This window comes from Eupeodes corollae, chromosome 1, assembly GCF_945859685.1.
Source record: "Eupeodes corollae chromosome 1, idEupCoro1.1, whole genome shotgun sequence".
In the NCBI taxonomy this organism is placed as follows: Eukaryota; Metazoa; Arthropoda; class Insecta; order Diptera; family Syrphidae; genus Eupeodes; species Eupeodes corollae.
Window position 1 is genome coordinate 167948218 of NC_079147.1, and position 21058 is coordinate 167969275.

General features: G+C 35.4%; 2 protein-coding genes across 3 annotated transcripts in view; one reads left to right on the forward strand and one right to left on the reverse strand.

Moving 5' to 3' along the window:
* Positions 1 to 382: 382 nt before the first annotated feature.
* Positions 383 to 1931, forward strand: LOC129953868 (decapping nuclease DXO homolog). Its single transcript, XM_056067384.1, has 2 exons — positions 383 to 1491; positions 1553 to 1931. Exons 1-2 carry the CDS (start codon positions 574 to 576, stop codon positions 1757 to 1759), a joined length of 1125 nt encoding a protein of 374 aa, XP_055923359.1. The 5' UTR covers positions 383 to 573; the 3' UTR covers positions 1760 to 1931.
* A 4553-nt stretch (positions 1932 to 6484) lies between these two features.
* Positions 6485 to 21058, reverse strand: part of LOC129953865 (chitin synthase chs-2) — a 44015-nt gene continuing 29441 nt past the window's right edge. Inside the window, exons 3-13 of one of the 2 annotated variants that reach the window (XM_056067380.1) lie at positions 19458 to 19613; positions 16596 to 16839; positions 15282 to 16511; positions 14960 to 15227; positions 12979 to 14897; positions 11826 to 12002; positions 7849 to 8049; positions 7569 to 7782; positions 7349 to 7503; positions 7187 to 7282; positions 6485 to 7122 (exon numbers count right to left, since the gene is read on the reverse strand). In XM_056067380.1, the coding sequence (XP_055923355.1) occupies positions 6973 to 7122; positions 7187 to 7282; positions 7349 to 7503; positions 7569 to 7782; positions 7849 to 8049; positions 11826 to 12002; positions 12979 to 14897; positions 14960 to 15227; positions 15282 to 16511; positions 16596 to 16839; positions 19458 to 19567 (4764 nt within the window). In that variant the 5' untranslated portion in view covers positions 19568 to 19613 and the 3' untranslated portion in view covers positions 6485 to 6972. Of the gene's footprint in view, positions 7123 to 7186; positions 7283 to 7348; positions 7504 to 7568; positions 7783 to 7848; positions 8050 to 11825; positions 12003 to 12336; positions 12514 to 12978; positions 14898 to 14959; positions 15228 to 15281; positions 16512 to 16595; positions 16840 to 19457; positions 19614 to 21058 lie in introns of both variants that reach the window. The other variant, XM_056067381.1, reaches the window with a different exon arrangement.

Below are 21058 nucleotides of genomic sequence, written 5' to 3' on the forward strand. Positions count from 1 at the left end.
TGGGGCGACTTTCCATTACCGCAGCACGAATTTCCTTCTGATTTTTTTTTTACAGTTAGGTAGGAGTCTCAATAGAACATGTTTTAAATATTAGGGCGAGGAAACAACTTTAAGTCATAAAAAAAAATTCGTGCTGCGGTAATGGAAAGTTGAGCCCTAAATTTAAATGAAAAAGGATTTCTGATTATTCTGTACACCTCAAACCTTTAATTAAGTTGAATGTTCATAAATTGTGTTTGTATACATTCGTTCAGTTTTATCTGCGTCGCAATTAATTTGTGTGCTTCTTTTTAATATCTTCTGAAGTATAACATTTTTTCTTGAACCTGCCCTGACAGTTGTCATATTTCTGATTGAACAAACCTTTTGATATTTTCTATTTCCATTTTGGAACAGAGCCCAAAGAAGTAGCTGTCATATTTTTCTTATATATTTTGTTTACAATGCGACAAGCGATTTTTCTCTTATGTTCAAAAATTTATAATTGAAAAATATAAATAAAAACCAACATATCAGAAAGCCCCACAATTATAATAAACATAATCTAAGAAGTAAGTAAAAAGTGTATTCCGAATGGCTTTAATAAAAACAAACCTCAACGGAAAACCCATTCGAGATGAAAGATTGCAATTTCCCAATATTGGGAAACCTCAAGCACTTGGCTGCTTCAGTCTCGATACAAATCGTGAATACCAGAATACAGCAGAAAATTTTCAGTACTTCCGAATGCCGAGTAGATTTCCATTAAATCTAAATGCTGGATACGGTCATGCAAAGTCGAAGCCTAAAGACCGTGAAGATAAAGAACGATTATATCCTGTTTTACATTTTATTTTAAATCATAATCTGGTTAAGCGAAATAATGGCGCAACAACCAATGCGAAAGCTGTTGAAGGATTCGATTTTATTGCTTTTCGAGGTTTGCTTCGTGTTATTATGGGTACACCCTATGAAGATCGGGAAGATTGGTGCATCCAAGCCACCAGATTTAAAGGCAACATCTATTTGTGTGAGAAGGAAACCGATCAGAAGCGGACACAACGCTATAATATGGATGAATACCAGAAAAGATGCTGTGCCTATGGATTGAAATTTGAACAATATTGCCTTTCAGCAAGTCCCTACGAAGAACCAATTACAAATGTTCCCGTTGACGAATGCGAGGAATTTCATTGTGTTTTCAAAACACAATTCCCTGGTATGACACTGCTCTATGGCGCTGAAATGGACGGGGCTTTGAGTGTAAATCTTGTGACAAATGTTGAAAATAAAGATGTTTTGAATTCTCTAAGGTTTATGGAACTTAAATGTTCACTTCGGCCGACAAATGATCGACACTATATAAATTTTAACAAATTCAAGTCGAGGAATTGGTGGTGTCAGTGTTTTCTGGCAGGAATTCGGGATATTCTTATTGGCTATAGAAATGATAGTGGCTTCATTGACGAGATCGTACCAATGGACGTTGAAAGTTTGCCGCAATTAGGAGCCGTAGGTTTTGTTTTTGTGTGTAGACAAAATTTGTGTTTCATATATTCATCTTTTTCCGCAGGCCTTTTGGAATCCAATACAATGTGCTAACTTCCTCGTTAGATTCTTGAAACTGGTTAAACAAGAAATGACAAATGTAGATTGTCCTCACACAGTCTACGAATTTTACTTTAACCCACAAACCAGGAATATTAGTTATCGATTTTACATTGGAAAAACCCCAAAGACTTTTCTACCGGATTGGTATGTGACGGCGTTGTTAAACTAATTAAATCGAGTTCAACAATATAAGGTGCAATAATTTTCTTTTTCTTAGTTAGTTTAGTTTTAGAAAGTATTGTTTGTATTTTATTTAAACAAAGTATTTGATTCATGATGTTTACAATGTTTTCTAATATATTTTTAAATCTTTATTAAATATCAAAATGAAGCATTTAGAACATTTTTGTTTATATTTGATTGAAAACATTTGTTGTAAAGCGCGATCTGTAATGATTAATTATCATTCAAAAACCCGACGCCTTCCAGTTGCCATAAAATGTACTACCTAAAAAAGGACTGTTTGGGGGTGGTTCCTCTTCACTCAGACGGGCTAAGTGTCCGGACCACCGGAGTGTTCCGAGCTTAATTTTTGTAACCATATTTACAGATCAGAAGGAGTTAAAAAAAAGGAGTTGCGTAAATATACCGACAATATAAAAAGAAGAGATAAGCTGAGAGTATTCTCATCACCCAAACAATTAACTGGATTAGAATTTACTGGCAGGAGATCATTAATAAAATAAGAAACAGTGCTGGAGACAAAACATTCCCTTGGGGCACACCAGCATTTATTTTGTGATTTTCAAACTTAGATCCATCTAATACTACTTTAGTTGAACGTTCCAAAAGGAAATTTCTAATTCAAGAAATTAGAGATTCATCCAACCCGAAGGCACTCGCTTTTGATAAGTGGCCCAGATTCCAAAACCTATCAAAGCCTTTTAAAACATCAAGCATCAAAATATTATATACTACTTTACTTATGATTAGAAACGCATTTGTTTATCCTCTTTATTTATGTAGGAGGCAATATTTACTTAAAGTGGCGCTACAGTGCGGGGCGGACCTGGGCCTCAACCAACATGCGTCTCCAGCCAGCTCAGTCCCTAGCTAACTGTCTCCAGATTCGCACACCAAGTGTGTTGAGGTCTTCACCCACCTGAGTCGAGGTCTTCCTCTACTGCCCCGTCCCTCGGGATTGGAATCGAAGACCTTCTGGGCTTTGGCGCTGATGTTCATTCGCTCTACATGACCCAGCCATCTAAGCCGTTGGACTTTAATTCTGTTAACTAGGTCAGTGTCGCTGTACAGCCCGTACAATTCGTCGTTATATTTTCTCGTCCATTCTCCATCTATGCGTACGGGACCAAAAAATTACCCCAGGTCCAGGCCTCAGCGCCATTAATGAGAACCGGGATGATGAGTGTCTTATATATAGGGATTTTAGATGCCGCGAGAGAAAACTTTACTTCTCAATTGCCTTCTAAGTCCAAAGAAGCAGGTGTCGTTGTCTGTGTTAAAAGCGTTGCCTAGATAGACAAAGTCCTTAACTATCTCGAAGTTATAACTGTCCATCTAGACGTTTTTTCCGAGATGTCGTTGTTCAATGTCCTTTTTTGATTACAGCATATACTTGGTCTTGCCCTCATTGACCACTAAACCCATCATCTTCGCTTAAGTCGCAATGCTCAAAAACGCTCCACTGACATCACGCTTTGATCTTCCAATTATGTCAATATTATCTGCATATCCGAGTAATTGGATGGACCTTTGGAAGATTGTGCCTCTAGTGTTGACGGTTGAGTTTTGTACAATTCTTTCCAGAACGATGTTGAAGAAGTCGCATGACAATGCATCGCCTTGTCATCAAATGCATCGGTGAGATCTTTTCCGACCTTGATAGAGCAGCGTGCATTCTCCATCGTCATTCTGCACAAACGGATAAGTTTGACAGGGATGCCAAAACTAGACATTGCTCTGTAGAGCTCTTCCCTAAAGATGCTTTCATACGCGGCTTACAAATCGATTAAGAGATGGTGGGTATCGATTTGAAGTTCCTGGGTTTTTTCCAAGATCTGCCGTAGTGTGAATATTTGGTCGAAAGTGGACTTTCCTGTTCTGAAGCAACACTGATAAGGACGTTTCAGGTTGTTGACGAACGGCTTCAGACGTTCACATAATACGGCAGAGAGGATCTTATACGCAATGATAAGGAGACTGATGCCTCTGTAGTTGGCGCAATTTAGAGGGTCTAATTTTGTATGTATCGGGCATGCTGAGATTCCACTCATCGGGCATGTTTTCCTCCGACCATATTTTGCAGATGAGTTGGTGCATGCTCCCTTCCAAGTCGTCGCCTGCTGCTTCGAATAGTTCGGCAGGGATGCAGTCAGCCCCAGCAGCTTTGTTTGACTTCAGTTTAGATATAGCTATCTTCACTTCGTCGAGGTCGGGTAGGTGGAATTGTTGATCTGCGTCACCTTGGTTGAGTGGTTCTATCTCTCTTACAGCGGAATTCGGTTCGTCATCGCCGTTTAATAATTTGGAGAAGTGGTCTTTCCATATTCTCAACATAGACTGCGGTTCTACTACGATGTTCCCCTAATTGTCTTTACAGGCTTTGGTTCGTGGCTCGTACCCTTGGGAGGTTTTTTTTACCTTTTGGTAAAACTTACGAACCTCATTTCTGTTGTGACATCCCTCTATCTCTTCCATCGCGCGCTTCTTATTCTTTCTTTTTTTTCCATCTAAGAAGCCGGTGTTCCTCTCTCCTCTTCTGCTCGTAAGCTCGCGAGCAGCTCTGGTCCTTCTGTACAGCGCCGTTTTGTATGCCTGTTGTTTCGCTGCGTGCTCTTGCCGGCATTCGTCGTCAAGCCAGGGGTTTCGCTGTGGTGGCCGTGTGAAACCCAGCACTTCAGAAGCGGCATCTCTGATGGCTGCAAGGCAATGTTGCGCATATTAGGCTTATGTTGGCGAATTTAGCCTTGATGCGCTCGCTCACACTGTTGAAACTCAAGACTTTTTTCCTGAGTCTAATTCCAACAACAAATCCACACCCAAATAGACGCTTTGTTCTCGGTAGCTGTCGCCGTAGTATACATCGCTTGCGTTTGCCCGGTCCATCCCATCGCACTTCTTGGATGGTGGTAATTTCTGCCTTGCAGCAATTTAGGGCTTCTGCTAATTGTTCGGCTGCACGTTGTCTGTTAAGGGACCTAACGTTCCACATACAGATCCAAAGTTCGTTGTCTTAATTTCGTTTGCTTGGGTTGTCAACAGTAAATCCATCCGTATCCGAGGCTTGTTGGTGCTTCGCAACTAAGATATTTTGAAATAAAAAAACAATGTACAGGTACTGTTCTAATTGACTTGGAAAATGCTTTCGAAACCGTCTTGTTAGATTGTCTTTCTCTAAGACTGAACAGGCTTGGCATAAGCAAACCAAATTAAAAATGGTCTCCAACAGGGAGCGGTGAACTTGATTAATCTCTTCAGCATCTGCAGCAGCGATCTGATAGGTAGTTTAGGTAGAAGTCGGAGACAATGGGCAGGTTCAGACAACTCAAGGGACTTAATTTGCAGTCAACTGCATTCTTTGAACGCAAATTTTGAACAGGGCAGCTAGTTACTTTTTCAAGTGTCATACATTTCAAACTCAGAACTTTACTTCTACTACTACCAAAAACAATATTGTCTTCAAAACACTGCTCAGGCAAGCTACACGTCAATCAACATTTGTATTTTGTGTTGTAAAAATAAATTACTTATTTCTTTTCCAATTTGACAAGGAACCCTTTTCCACAAAACATTAAATAAAATTGGTCATAAAATACAAAAATCATAGAGAAATAAAGTTCAAATTTCAGTTGAATGAAAAAAAATGGTCTACTGTCATTTTGGCATAAGCTGACTTGACTTGATAGTTAGAGAGATTTTTCTTGAATAACATTTCAGTCAACTTTCCATTAAAGTTGCCTTAATTGGAAAGTCATTTTTTGCCAGGTAGCCAATCAGATACCAGAAACTTGCTTTACTTTCAAGTCCTTTATGTCACCTGAACCTGTCCAATATTGTGTAAGATTCCGTTGCGGCATCCGCTAATCTACCACATCAGTCAAGGAACCGTAAATATTTGACTCCTTTACGATGGGGACGTCATGGCACAAGACGGAGCAGAACTCATCTGGTTCAGTAGGACTGTGTCGGAACGGAACCGAATTGATAGGATGAAAGCAGAAAAACCAGTTTTGGTAGCTTCAATCGGCAATTGATAGTGGGCAGTCGGGATGGAGTTTTAAGACTTGGCAGCTTATATAGCTGTTTTATAGTTTTCTTTTAAGTATTAAGAATTACAGTTTAACCTAGAGTGTCCGTATAGGGCCATTAAGTTAGTTGTAAGTTATGGTTAATAAGCCTACTTTTATGATTTTTTGCCTAGATTTAACATAGTTTTAAGGATAAAATAATAAATAAACAGTAAACAAAAAAAGGCGTACAACTATTATTAATCCCTGCCTGTGCTCCCTTAAGTTTTTCCCACAGGTACTGCCTCTTGCAAGGAATTGCCAAATCCTCCAAAAGTAATTCTTGTCAGGAAAAGTGCTTTCTCAAATTAGATATTTGGATTCGGCTTAAAATTGTAGGTCACCTACATTCCACAAAACATTACTTGAACACAGGAATGGTTGAAAGTAGTAAGTCACTAGGAGTTAGTTCTCAACGGAATGTTGCGCCACCTAATTTATTTCTTTTAAAATAGTGTCATGCATATCACATTTACAAACAGATTCGTATTCAACCAAATATCAAAAACAAAATGACGTTCTTATTTATTCACACTTAACTTATTAGGTACTAACCTTATGCAGCCCTATCTAGTCACTCACGCCGAAAAAATAACATTGGGAATATGTATTGTTTTCTTAAACTATAGGAAATTTAAACACGAAAATCATCCATAATATTCTTTTCTTTTATTATCTATAAAAATCTCATAAAGTTTTCGACTAAAAATGTAGGCAGTAGATAAGAATACAAAATTTGAGTACAAGCGTTGTCTATTATAATATCTATATTTATATAACAAACTAAATAATGAAAAATTCAAAACTAAATCTCTTAATATCAAAAATAAATTGCTTCTTTTATATAATGTATATGTTATATATAGTAGGTAAACAATTACATTTTAATCTCCGCTTACAGACAACACATTTTGTTTGTCTGATTTCAGAATTCGGCAGTGATGAATTGGCTTTTTTATTTGTATATTATATTTACACTTAACAACACTTTAATTTTCAACATTCAAAACGCATTTAAACCGAAATGATACAAAATCAATTTAAAACAAAAAACAAAATTTTTGAAAAACTTAATAGTTATCAGAATATCAAACAAAATATCAATATCCATTTTGTATCCATCAACGTTCTCTTCCTACAATCTATTATTCGCAATATTGTTGTTTGTTCCCCATGAGACTTGTGGGTTTCGAGTCGTTAATCTCACTGAGTTTCCATCTTCTTCATCTAAAACGTGTTCGTAGCCCTGGTTAATAGCTCCTCCACCATTGGATCCGTAGATTTGCTACGATTAAATTGTTTTAAATATTAGTTTGTACATTTATTATAGTTTTAATATGAAGCATTACCTCTGTAAGGCCACCATTTGTATTAAAAACATCCTTTATGCTTATTCCAGCATTGGACGAACGACCGCTACGAATTGGGGCTCCAACATTGTTTAACTGGAAATGTTTAAGTAGATGGTAAGTATGTGACTTCTTACAATAATTAAACAAAATTTAATTCACCGTGGTATTAGTTGTAGTGATGCCATATTCATTTTTGGCGCCCAATGTTTGCATAGCCGACTTTCGTCTCTCAGCCATCACGGAATTCTTTCGGACTTCCAAGGCTCTAATAGTTTCCCTACGCATTGTCATTCTCCGGGTCAAAATTGGTGTTGCTTGAAATAAACAAATATAAGTTGGACTTTTTATAATCTTTTTTATTTTTACAATATCATCATACCTGGATTGTTCTCATCTGCGGTTAATTTCAAGAACCTCTTTTTAAACGCCACATCCAAGGTTCCAATTTGCCTTCGAGGTTGTCGAGCTTTTTCCAGATTTTGAATTGTACGTCTCCTTGCTATGCGATCGGGACCACTACCGGAGTCATTGTCGTAGTCCCCTCCATCTATACCTTGGAGCCGTTGAAGATTCTTTACTATTTCCACAGCATGCTGGATTACAATAATTGAGAAGAAATTATAAATTGATTTAATCATTCATGTGCAAGACGAATTTACCTTATCTATAAGAGCATCCTGTGATAAATCTTCTGATTTTTTCTTGCACCAGTTTAGTTCTGTAGAAGCTAAGATATGCGATATAGTTCCGAAACGATGGAACAACATAGCTGAGAATTGGATCACCAAAATCAAAGCAAAGAAGAACACGAATACAAGACCAATAGGTTCTAATTGTAAGTATTCTTTTGAAATATGAACCTAATTTAAAAAAATATGAAGATAGAATTAGAATAGGAAGTTTCATGGTTAAGTTTTTCAAATTAGTGAAAGTTAGTTACGTTCTTGAAATAATAATAAAATTGATTAAAATTAGTTTGGAAATTAATGCAAACAAAAAGAGAAGGTTGATATACGAGTATTTTATTAACAAATAAAAACACAATATTTGGAAGAAGAATATATTTATGTGCAATGTGTGTGATTGGAAAGAGGGTGTGTTAGAAGATCAACACAAAATATACCAATAGGATTTTTAATTCACATAACAAAAAATATGTATATGACATGAGTTTGGAGTATATAATTAAATTTTATGAGGATAATGTCTTATGCTTGCCTCAAGCCTTTTTTTTCTGATCAACATAATTTAATTACCAATTTTAACATTTTTTCATTTGCACCATTTTCAAGTCGAATTTGGATAATAAATTGTTGGTGCATTTTCTTGGGACTGTGACATAATTTTGAATTTAATTATGCTTCTTTTTACTTTTTAATCGACGATGAGAATAGAGATGATTTAATTGCTAAAATAAAACTACTTTAATGCTTTTAGTTATTAGATTTTAAATATACCATAGTGCTTTTCGAGATACACTACCAACCACTAGGATCAGGCCACATATTTTGCAATAGATTTTCGCCTTTTATAGCTGGTTAAAGTGTTGTACCATTAAAAATTATGAATTTTTAAGGGGAAAATTAGAAACGAGCGTTGGAGTTTCTCAATATCAAACAATAAACTACTAAAAAAAAGGGTATACAAAAATGCTCCACAAGGATGAAGCCATTGCGAATATTTCCATTCAGGAAATGCGATATTTTAAAAACTTTTGTATAAAATATCGAAAAGAGTGTTCAAAATCAAGAGTTTTGAATTTATTTGAAACACGCATGGGTTCGGAAAAGAATTTGATAGCTTCAGAAAGAGCAAAATAAATGCTCTGAAGGATTAACGACTCTAAGAACGTGAAAGAGTAAATAGGCTTATCAGGAGCAAGAAAATTGAAAGGAATTAATTGCTGATTCCACAAAAATATGGAAAAAATCAAAAAGAATTAAAGGCAGAAACAAAAACATGATGAGAAAAGTGGTTAATTCTACGGCTTGTATCAATTTCCAGTCTACCAGTGACTAATATAAGGCCCAAAAGCTCTGTATCAGCCCTAACAGTTACTGTTCAAAGGATAATACAAGAAATTGATACTACCCAGTGAAGAAAACTAAATAAATAAACATGTTTTAAAACAAGTACACGAGGAGCATTGGATGAATTTTGCAAGAGAGCATGTTAATTGGAGCAGTGAATGGAAACGAGTTGTATTTTCGGGTGGCAACTTGTATTCCCATGATCTGAAAAAAAAATGTAATGTTTCCATTCCAGACCGTCTTATGGATGTTATATCCAAAAATGGCATACATAGTCATTTTAAAGAATTGTTGTTAAACAGTAAAATGTAAATAAAACATTTATCCTAGTGACGTACTTTTGTATGCCCTTTATGAGTAGTTTATTATTTTGATCTTGGGGAATTCCAACGCCCGTTTTCAATTTACTCGTTAATTTTTTGAATTTGTAAAATACGTTCCTATTGAAAGGTAGTAACAGTTTCCGGGTATAACACTTCAACCAGCTATAAAAAGTGAAAATCGGTTCTAAAATATTTGCCTCATCCTAGTGGTTGGTAGTGTATGTACAGAGTCGCTAAGAAATACAGAAGTAAATAGATTTGAAAAGAAGCATTAAACATTGGTGCAGAAAGTAATTGCGAAATGTGATAGGTAAGTAAATTTGTTTTCTTTGTTCACAACTAAAAATCTAATTTAAAAAAAATATCTTAAATACATAATACTTAAGGAATTAAAAAAAGCTTAATATAAAATGAGAAAAATCAATTCTTAAGGATTTTTTCTGCAAAATAATTATACTGTTTTTATATTTTTGTATATTTACATAAGTTTTAACTAACTAGAGTATATTTTTACAAAAATCTTTTACTATTAAAAACAGTCTAAAAAGTGAAACAAAAAAGTTGTATTGTTTCTTAAATCAGAAAAACTTCACATAAATTAAAGTTAAAAGTTGAAACTCTTGATTTATCTTAAAAATTTTGTTTTCAAAATGTTTCCCAAAAACTTAGTGTACATTTATTAAGTTTTTAGGGCTTATATTTCCGTCCAATAAAAGAACAGTTCTAAAGAATAATAATTTACATTCATTGCACATGTGTACAATTCGGAGATTCTATCGAGTAATTCTTGAGATATGGACGACAAAAAAAGCTTCCCGAACGTAAGTACACAAGCACGCACAGATATTTATCCCAAAATCTTTTATTTAGATTCTAGGGATCTTGAAACTTTAAGAAATGTCAAAATTTTCAATTTGATAATTCGAACCAATTACAATCACTTCCTATGGGAAGTTGAAAATTTCTGTGAGAAGACTTTCAGACACGCTCCACAACTTTGACCACACAAAATCATTCTAAGGATTCAAATATGAAGTCTCCGTGATACAAATTTAAGCTTCTTTTAGCCCTGCGGTGTTGACCCTAGGGCATTCAGGAGTTTAATTTCGCCAGAACTTCCTTACACATGTAAGGTAATTATTGTGATTCTAATTTCTTAAGCGCATCACTCACTGGTAACTGAATTATTAATTGCTTACTAATGTATCAATATTTATAAAAATGAGGTTACAATTTAATATCGAATAGATGTCTTGAAATTTTGTAACAGAATTTATGGCGAAACAGATATTTAGAACGAAATTTATTTAAAAAAGAAGTGTATTTCAAAAGAGGAGTAACTTGTTTGCATTTTAACGCAGAAAAGATTCACTCTCGTATTTGTTACAATACTTGCTTAACAATCTTTGATTCAGTTGTTAAATCAATGTAGAATTACTGTGTGGAATTAAAAAACTTTATTGAACGAATACTATTCTTTTGGACATTTTTCTTTTATAGCAGTTACATTTTTTCGAATAGTAAAATAAAATTAAAAAAAACTAAGGCACCTAAGTAACATAAAATCAATTAAATACATGCAACGTGCAGGTTACATACGAACGAGTAAAATACATTAAAACATGCAAAGTACATTAATACAAAGCGGTACAAAAATGTCCACTTTTACCGATTTATTGAAACAAATTCATAGCGATTGATGTCTTTTCGACGAATACTTTAACTTTACAACTACATATTTAAAATTAGAAATCACAAAAGAAGATATGTGTTAAATTTTCCAACGGGCAATTACTTTTGCACCACTTTGTATTAGTTAGTTTAATAAAATCTTAGCCTAAACAACCATATAAGAAAATAAGAATCCAATATTAATAAAAGAGGTACACGAATGATAAAAATATGATAATGATGATGAAATGCAGTTTATTAGCAACACAGTTCCACGTAGGTAATTATTATTATATGGAAATTGGATATTTTGGTGGTTCTAGTGGTGTTTTTTTTTTTTTTTGGGAAAGGCTTCACCTAAAAAAGTAAAGGAAAGGGTAACCATTTTTTGGAACCCTTGCACCACATTAACAGGGTATAGCATAGTTTTAAAAACAACAAACATAAAAATGTAAATAGTTATTTGCAAGAGAAACATTTGTGGACGAGGAAAAAATGGGTGATAAAACATAAAGAGGAAACAAAACAAAAAAAAATAAACAAAAAAGTATTTGTTAAGAAACATTATTTGGAAAATTAAGGTTTTGTTTTTTTTTTTTATCAAATATGAACCTCAGCTGTTTCTTCGATATAGGTAATGTTCGTTTTGACGCCAAACGGCCATTCGATGTGTAATTTATCTTTGTTGAGTTGCAACAAGAAAACGATCAAGACGAATAATGCGTTGAACATGAAGAAGGCAAATACCGACTTGTTCCGCAGCTCAATCAAATCGTTTGCGATCCTTGCCTTTTTTTGGTTGTTTGTTATAAAAAATTCCCATTTGTCCGCAAATTTTTTGAATTTATTTTTTAAGTTTTGGTTTGAACACATCACATTACAGCACAAAATAGTATTTTTGGTGTAATTTAATTTGATTTGTATAATTGTTTTTTAAATTGCATTTTGAAAAAATAAATAAAAGCAAAAAAGAGAAAAAAAAGAAAAAAAATATGTGTTAGTATTGTTGGAATTTTGGGATTTTCAGAGATGGCGGCAATATTGTCTTCCTCGTGCTTCTATGCTTTGCTTAATATGTCCTCGAAGATATTGTCGATATCAATGAAATCCCATTTAAATTTACCTCTTGCGTCGATTCGTCATAAGTAATATTAGTTCGAACACCAAAAGGCCATTTAACATGAATATTATCCTTGTTCAGTTGCAGCAAAAATACAATTAATACAAAAAGAGCATTTATCATGAAAAACGCAAACACTGAAGAGTTACGTAGCTCTTTGAGATCAGCCGCAATTCTTGCCTGGAAAAATGTTGGGTTGAAAAAGTTAAGATTATTTATAGTGTTTTCTTCGGCTTTTAGTTGAACTGAAACTCTAGATTATCGATTTAAAATTGGGCTTTGTTCTTTTCGAGAATTGGATATTTTTTAAATATTTTATGGTAAAACTTGTATATGTTGTATTTAATATGAGTTAGATACGAGCAACGAAGTTTTTTAAAAGTTATTTGGTGAAAACTCATTGAATCCTGATCTTACAAAATTGTTATTTTAATGTCAACCCCTTGACAAATTAATACCATTAATACGTAATTCAGAGAAAAAAAGAGTATTTTAAGAGTTCCATTTAGTTCAACACCGCTTATAAAAAACTATAATATTCTCAATTGTGTGCTACTACTGAACAAATCTCTCCAATCATCAGTCTAGAAAGAAACAAACAAACACAAAACTTCTTTAAAAACTATCCCTCAATTCTTAAATTACCTGTTCGACTGGATCATTATCGATAGGGTATAAATACTGATCGATCATGTCCTTCCAAAATTGTAATTCAGCACTTGACAGAAAGTCAACTTCTCCTTTTCTTAATTCGGGATCTTCGATCCAGTAGGGATTTGTTAAGAAATCACGTTCTTGTTGAGGTTCTGTTGAACTTTCTGATTCTGAATGTTCCGATTCGTCGCCGGATTTTTCAGCAACTGATGATAAAAGATGATGATCCTTTGAGCTTGACGATGTTGTACGACGACGATGTTGAGCATGTGGATCGATAGTATGTTCGAGATTTTCTATTTTCTTATTGATAGTATCTAGAGAATCTGCTATATGCTTAAATTGCGCTTGCTCATCAGTGGTCTTTCCATGAGTACATAGAATACAACGGAATAAGCCAGCTAGAGAGATCTCCATGGAACCTTCCTCATCGTCATTATCTCCAATTCCACCTTGAAGGAAACCGAGCATACTGCTCTTTTGTTTTACCCTCTTTGAGGCCTCTTCTGCCGCCTTCTTGTCTGCCTCCATTTCTTTCTTAGTCTTCTTTGCCACAACTTCACGCGTTCCCCATGAGACAACATTCAAGTTGATGACCGAATACAAGATAAGAAGCAGGTACATAGATGGAATGGACAAGAGATAAATGATTCCAGCTGCTATACACCAAAACTCTTGCGGATGTAAACACGCCGCTATGAAAAATGACCCCGTCATGGATATCAAGAAAATTGCCGAAGGACTTCCAATTCCATCCTCGCCTAACTGCAAAGCTGTACCGACTATCACAGCCATCATAATGAGGGCATATGCAGTGGATAAGACCTGAGCCACAAATAGCTGAACGTTTGCTTTGCACGTAAAACATATAAACATAAAGGCGAGGATCGGAACAATATTGTAATGAAACGAAGTCCAGTTGTCGATTCTAAAAGCCGCCACAAAAGCCCCCACCAACATAAGAAAGATCGTTCCAGGTCCCAGAATCGTACCTCCCATCAAAAGCATCTGATAAAATATATACAACAGCGAAATATTCTCATTGATCTTGATAGTCCGTTTGTAGTCGCCAAGCAGATCCATAATGTTGGCAAGTGTTGAGGGTACCCAACGACGACGTTGATTGTAAAACTCGTTAAAACCTTCTGGACAATGGGTATAGGCATCGGAAGCAGCTGAGTACTCGACACGGTATCCTCTCTGCAATAGCAACGTACACAACCAACGATCTTCACCCTGATCGTATTGTACATAATGCCGAGCTTCATCCGAGCGGGTGGTGTATTTTTTCATCACATTGTCATCCATGAGACCTTTGCCGCGGAAAAGAGAGAAGCACCCCGGACTACAAAGTACACAACCGATCATATGTTCTGTGGCTTTTTGCAACCAATGGCCGATAGCGTATTCGAACATTTGATACCACACCATAGGACCCGATCCGATAGGATGAATACGTCCACAAGCTGCGCCTAGGTTCTTATTCTTCTTCATCAAATCAATAAGCAGAGTGACAGCACTCGGTTGGAAATCAATATCTCCATCGAGGGTAAGCAGGTAGGTATTTTCAGCAACGACATCCTTACGATCGACAGATATTGGCAATTCCATGAGTCTATGACCCAACAAATAGTACATGTACATGACCTGGGACCAACGCTTACGATGACGAATTCGATCTTTGTCCTTTAAGTGGGCAATCATTTTTGTTTTACCTGGTAGTGTCCAAACCAAACGTCCTCCGTAAGGTGTTGGGTATTTCTTAGGTGGACGTAGACGAATTGTCGTTTGATGAATATCGGATGCAGCTTCATCGATAGTTGTCACTAAGAGTTTCACAAAGCGATTAACTTGGATATCATCGTCACTATGATCGGAGATTTCAAAAGCGTCATCGAAGAAAATATGAGCTGTAAAGCAAATGAAAAAGATGATGATTGAACAATGTAATAATATTTTAAATTAAACTCACTCTCAAACTCATAATAATCCGGATCCACAATGCGCAAGTACTTCTGTGCAACACGCCTTGCACACTGGTCCTCGTCCATTCGTATGATACTTTTCAAGAACTCCATCATCTCATCTTTGGTCTCATGCCACATAGTAGCGCACGCATAGATTCTTGTAATATGATCTGAACTCTTTATACTAGGCTTTTGAATGGCAGAGCCATCTGTGTGGACAGATATTGTTTCATAATACTCATCACCTTTCTCTTTTTCAATTTGTTCTAGGTCCTGAAAAGAAAAAAACTCAGTATGTATTTTTTCTGAAAATGGTAAGTAACTAACCTCGGTTTTAACATCAGCTTGATCGTCTCGTCGTCTATTCATTGCCATAGATTGATCAATCAACAAAGCCGAATACATAGGTGAGACAAATAATTTTTCTGTTGTGGCTAAACGTTCACATTTCGGTGTCCAAATGTGCAATGAGATCCAAGTTTGACTTAGCAACCACAAAATCCAAGCCCAAGCCATTTGCTTCGTTATAAAATCATTCAGTCTAAAGTTTTGTGGGCTCTCGAAAAACAAGTAATCTGGAATGGTGCCGTGGAAGAAGCATGGATCATCGGTCCTTATTCCACAAGCTGCGATCAATACAGACACCGCAATAGGAACGGTCATGCTCACAGGAAATGCATAACTGAAGCCTTGAATAAGAATCTTACAGGCAAACTTTCCGAATATATAGCAGAAGTAGGCTCCGAAGACTTGGAGCAAAAGTACATAGATTGCTGTGTAATATTCTGCATCAATATCTATACTGTCTATCTGAGAAGCTTCCAGAAAGTCTGGTAGACTGCTAGTCAATGATGTGGCTAGTTCGTCTACAGCGATTTTATGTGGTCCAAATGCGTCACCAAACATTGAAAACATATTGGCGGGATCATCTCCACGTAGCCAGTATATTAGTAGTGCCGAACATATAAACAAAGAAATCTTCCAAATAGATATGAACATGTGACTGAAGTAGCGAGTATATTTAAGTTCTTCCTTCACACGACCCATAGACCGTACAAAACCAATCGGGGATTGTGTTGAGACGAAATTCTCCCACCAACCGCACGAAATCATGAAACATGACAGAGGGATGGCCCACAAAACGAGTCGATTTTCCAGCAAAGGCCAAACAACAAAACCTGTAACTTGTGCGGCAATGGCTGCTATATCAACAAGTGCCTTAACTGCACATTTTCCTTCTTTAGAAGATCTAGATAAAAGACCCAAAACTCCCGGAACTAATACAAGGCAATTGGTAAGCATAGCTCCCTGAATGGCATCGATTTCGGGCAAAACGATAAACATTAGCAGCGCCGTACCGAAGGAACTTAAACTTTCCATCAGCAATTGGAACAAAAAGTAGCCCTTCTTCGGCACTTTGAAGGTTTTAAAGAAACAAATACGAGCTGCTCGAATGAGAGCACCAACCTCGGGTACTGCAAATGCAATTATGATTGCCCAAATCCATGCTATCCGCTCTTCTTCGGGTAATTTAACTGCAAAGGTTTTATCACGACCCTAAAGTAGAAAAATATTCATAATTTAGTTTTTATCAAGGAAGTTTGTTTTTAAGATGAAAAATATTCGGGTAAAAATACTTACAAGGTCCTTATTGCAATATAATATTTTCTTATCTCTACGTATTTGTGATGTCATAAATAATACACAGCCCTTAGCTAGAACTCCTCCCGTCAGTACGATTATAAATGTTACTAAATATGCAAATACTTTTAATATTTTAACAGTTATTTCTAAACAAGCTTGGTTAGCCATAGATCCACTGTCCACCTTTAGAGGTGGATCTCGAAAAACATCCCATCCTTTTGTTTCTTGAATCGTACGTTGGCTGTGAATAAAAAGAGAAACATAATTATTTGAAATCAAAAAGCAACAACAATATTTTTTTTTTAATATTTTCTAAAAACAATAGAATTCGGCGGTTGTTTTTGAAAGTTTTGATATAAATGTATGAAATTTCGCTGACAGAATAAAATACTGCTTAGGTATTGTCATTAGAAAATGACGCTGGTGGACAAAATTCCTTTTTTTTGTCTGTCCCTCAAACAAAACAATACTTTTTAAATAATTAGGATGTCCTTAATACGAATCTCGCCTTTGAATTTTTCCATCAAATCATGTTTTTAAAATACCCGCCTTTAAAAAATCTTAAAACAACCCAAAACGGGGTTTTTATGGCTAAGTTAAACTCAAACTCTCTTAACTATAAATTGAAAGATTGATTTGTATGCATTTAGGGGTAAAGTATTGAAACAAGTATCTGTCAACATACATATGGTTAAGGCAAATCGGTGGAAATGGCGTTACACACTTTAGTCTTTACTTTGAAGGTGCTTTTAATAACGAGGGCACATCTGCAATCACATCTGTACTAACTCCCTGAACAGAATAATTAACTCAAAACTGGGCAACTCTTCTGCGAGAAGAGTGGCTGTTAACCCACACAAAACAGAATTATTCTTATTTTTAAGGAAACACAAAAGTCCGTTTGCTAACCATAACCTATATTAAAGGAATCCAATTAAAGTTCTTAGACGAAGCTAAGTAGCAAGTGTTATTTGAGACAAAAAACTATATCGGAAACGGTATATTCCATAAAGAGTCAAATCGGCTGTAGCTTACTTATCTTGATAAAAGCTTTTGGTAATAAATGGGTTTGCAACCTCGAATTACGCATTGGTTATACACATTGGTAATCAGACCGATTTTGATGTTCGATGTTAGCAGTATGTTTGCTTTAGAAAAAGCTATAAACCGTAACAAACTAAATAAAGTCTAAGCTCTACTCATCGCCTCAAAGCAGTGAATCAACCATCTCCCAAATGCAATTCGACACAAACTTCTAGATGTCTAACCTTCCCGATCTTTCTGGGAGAATAGGGCATTCCTGGAAGATGAACCAATAAGCCTTTACACAGATGGATTAAAATCAAGTGAAGGGGTCATTATAGCGTGTTTCAAGCGGAAATTTTTAGCGACAAAAGGAGCCTTAAAAGAAAACGTGATATCAACATCTGATACCCGTATTTTCTGAGATAGTGAGGCCGCTATTACATCTCTGGACTCTGTCTCTACAAAATCTATAACACTACAAATAACACTACAAAACTAGATCGTCCAAGCAAATGCAAGACGCTATAAAGAAGCAAACATCAGGTGGAATAACATCATGTCCTACATTAGGTTTAAAATGTTCAAGGTGCTTGCTATCTCTAAGCAGATTAGACATAAGCTCGATAATCGGTGTCATAACCGGACACTGTCTGATAGGAAAGCACGCCACGCGGCATGTACATGCCCTGCTCTAGCTTAAGTACGCTAGAATTACATAGGAGAATTCTTCTATCTATCTAAACGACTTCAATCATATTAACATAATCAGTCTTTCACGTTTCGTAACGGTCTCGAACTGGTTTCATTGAGCTTAAAAAAATGCTTCAAAATGTATGTGGTATCACAATTGGCCATTAAACTAGTCGAAGTTTGTCCTACTCCATCAAAGACATCGAATTTAACCTAAACTAACCTGAGACAGATGTAGTACCCGTGGCATGATGGTTAGTGCGTTGACAAATTCTCCAAGAGTAACTCTTGTCATGAGAAGTGCTTTCTCAAATAAGCCGTTCGGATTCGGTTTAAACTGTAGGTCCCCCTTATCTCCGACAACAGTATTCGCACACAGGAATGGTTGAGTGTTGTAAGTCACTAGGCCCTTGTTCTCAATGGAATATCGCGCCACCCAATTTAATTTAATTTTTAATCTAAGACAGATGAAGTTTTATAAAGTTTTTTTTCCGAGTATTTTATAAAATAATAAAAATATTTCAACTAAATTTTGAAGAAAAGGATAGGAAAATCTTCACAGGTTTTAATGAAATAGCTGCAATAAGCGGTTTATATGATACGTTTTTTCGAATTTTAAAAAGTGATGTCTCAAAAAACTGACGTGATACATTAATTTCGAAGTCAGATTTGAATTAAGACCATCAAAACCGATTGGAAAAGTGCCATTTATTTGACAGGAAGAATTCCATCGTGCCCAGTATAACTTGTAATGAGGAATTAAGTGTTTGCTATTGAAGATTTATGTCAATTTCACTGAATTTTTCAATTTTATTTGTTCACCATTGATTTAAATCATTGATTAAATCAATTGCCCACAACTATACTTGCTTTTTGAAAATGGTTTTAGAATAGAAGCACTTGTTCAAATGCATTTCTAATGCTTGAATGTTAGAACGATTGAAGCACCAGTCAGACTAAGATTAAGAAGTATTACTTGAATTTTGACTATCTTTCAAATATATATACTAATGTTATTACTCTTACTTTATTGAATCTTAAACCAAGGTTGAACTCCAGTTAGTATACCAAAATAGAGACAAGGAGTATTTTTAGTTAAATGGAGGACGTATCATTAATCACAATTTCAATTGTATTACTTACCTTCCACCATAAATATCTTGTGTTAAAGGTTGACTCTCATCGTCTGTGAAATTATCATCGCTGTCGCCATTCCCTGGCGGAGCCAGAGGGCGATGTCTTATAGCAGACATCTCCCACGGCTAAAAGGAATTCTTGTATTTATTTAAGGAAACCACTCTGTAAAATAAAAAAGAAAGAAAAGTTAATCATTGTTTAAATAAAAGACTAAAAACAGATCGCAGAACAATCCTTTTCAATTAACACAAATACACAATACACATATAAAGAGTAAATTTTAAACGAAGGTCCACACACACTACAGTTTATAAATTATAGTCACCTACTTGGTGATGGTACATATGTGGTATGTTTAACCGTGAGTTAACCCCACCCTATGCTAACTTCACCATTGCAGCACCCCTTTTGCAGCATTGTTTCCAGAAACTTGCATTTATTATAAAAGAAGAGCAACAAGAGAAGAGAAAAAACACCATTAACAACAAGAACAACATTACGAGCAAACGAAGTATTACAATTAAAGATAAATAGAGAATAATGTTAACGGCCACACCAACCAGCATCATCAGCCTCGACATCTTAATTCCAGAAAATAAATTGTTTCATCTACACGGAGGAGGAGGGAGTTATTGTACCTTAACTTATATGCTACAAAGTTTTTGCTGAGGCCATTGGCCAGGGACAAATGTTGAACGAGAATTCAGTTTTAACCATTCCTTTTCAAGGCCATATGATGTAGCATCAGTTTTGAAAAAAAAACAAGAAGGATAACTGAATATAATTTATTAATATTAAGTTAAGCATAATGAAATAAGGCCAACTTTTAAAAATTGGCATTATTTTACAAAAATGAAATGAGGCTTTTTTTCAGCAATTTGCCATATTGCACTTTGAGAAAATGAAATAAGGCCAAATTATTTTAAGAAATAAGAACAGCTTGTTTTTACGGTACCTATACAAATTGAGAAATGAAATCCCTTGCTTGGGCACTATATGGGATTTGAGGTAAGTGGCGTTAATGCAACCAAATTGTTGAAAGTGAAGTACAACTAATTTGCCTTATTTTTAATTTTTACTGTACCGTAATACCATGATATCGGTCATGTCAAGAACAAATTATAACATTTATGCTTGAATAAAAGTATAATCAAGTTAAGCTTCTATTAAAACTTGAATCGATAAAACTCAGTATAAAACGTGGATTGCTCTAATGTATAAGCACTTTTTAAGCTTAAGTTAAATTTTAGAAAATTACTCGCACCACTAACTGCCTCATTTATAAAAACCAATATAGTTATTTCTTCTTCCGTGATCAGGATATTTACACCATGGTATTTTCTGACCTCAAACTATTTAAGTGCCTGGAAATGGGAGGAAAGATACCAATTTTTGCCTAAATATAATTTAAACTTCATATAGGATGTTATTGTAATCGGTCCGATTTGTCGAATTATGAAATTTGACATTTCTGGACGTTTCAAGGTCCCGAGAATCAAAATAAAATATTTTTAAAGAGATGTCTGTGCGTAAAAATATTAAAACAAAGAGGCTGGGATGCGACCCACACTGATAACTTCCCATCCCGTCTGTCTTTCGTTTTCGTG

Coding starts and splice junctions, on each gene's coding strand:
- LOC129953868 (XM_056067384.1), top strand. CDS start 574: ATGGCTTTAATAAAAACAAACCTCAACGGAAAACCCATTCGAGATGAA. Junction 1,492..1,552: donor GTTTGCCGCAATTAGGAGCC/GTAGGTTTTGTT, acceptor CTTTTTCCGCAG/GCCTTTTGGAATCCAATACA.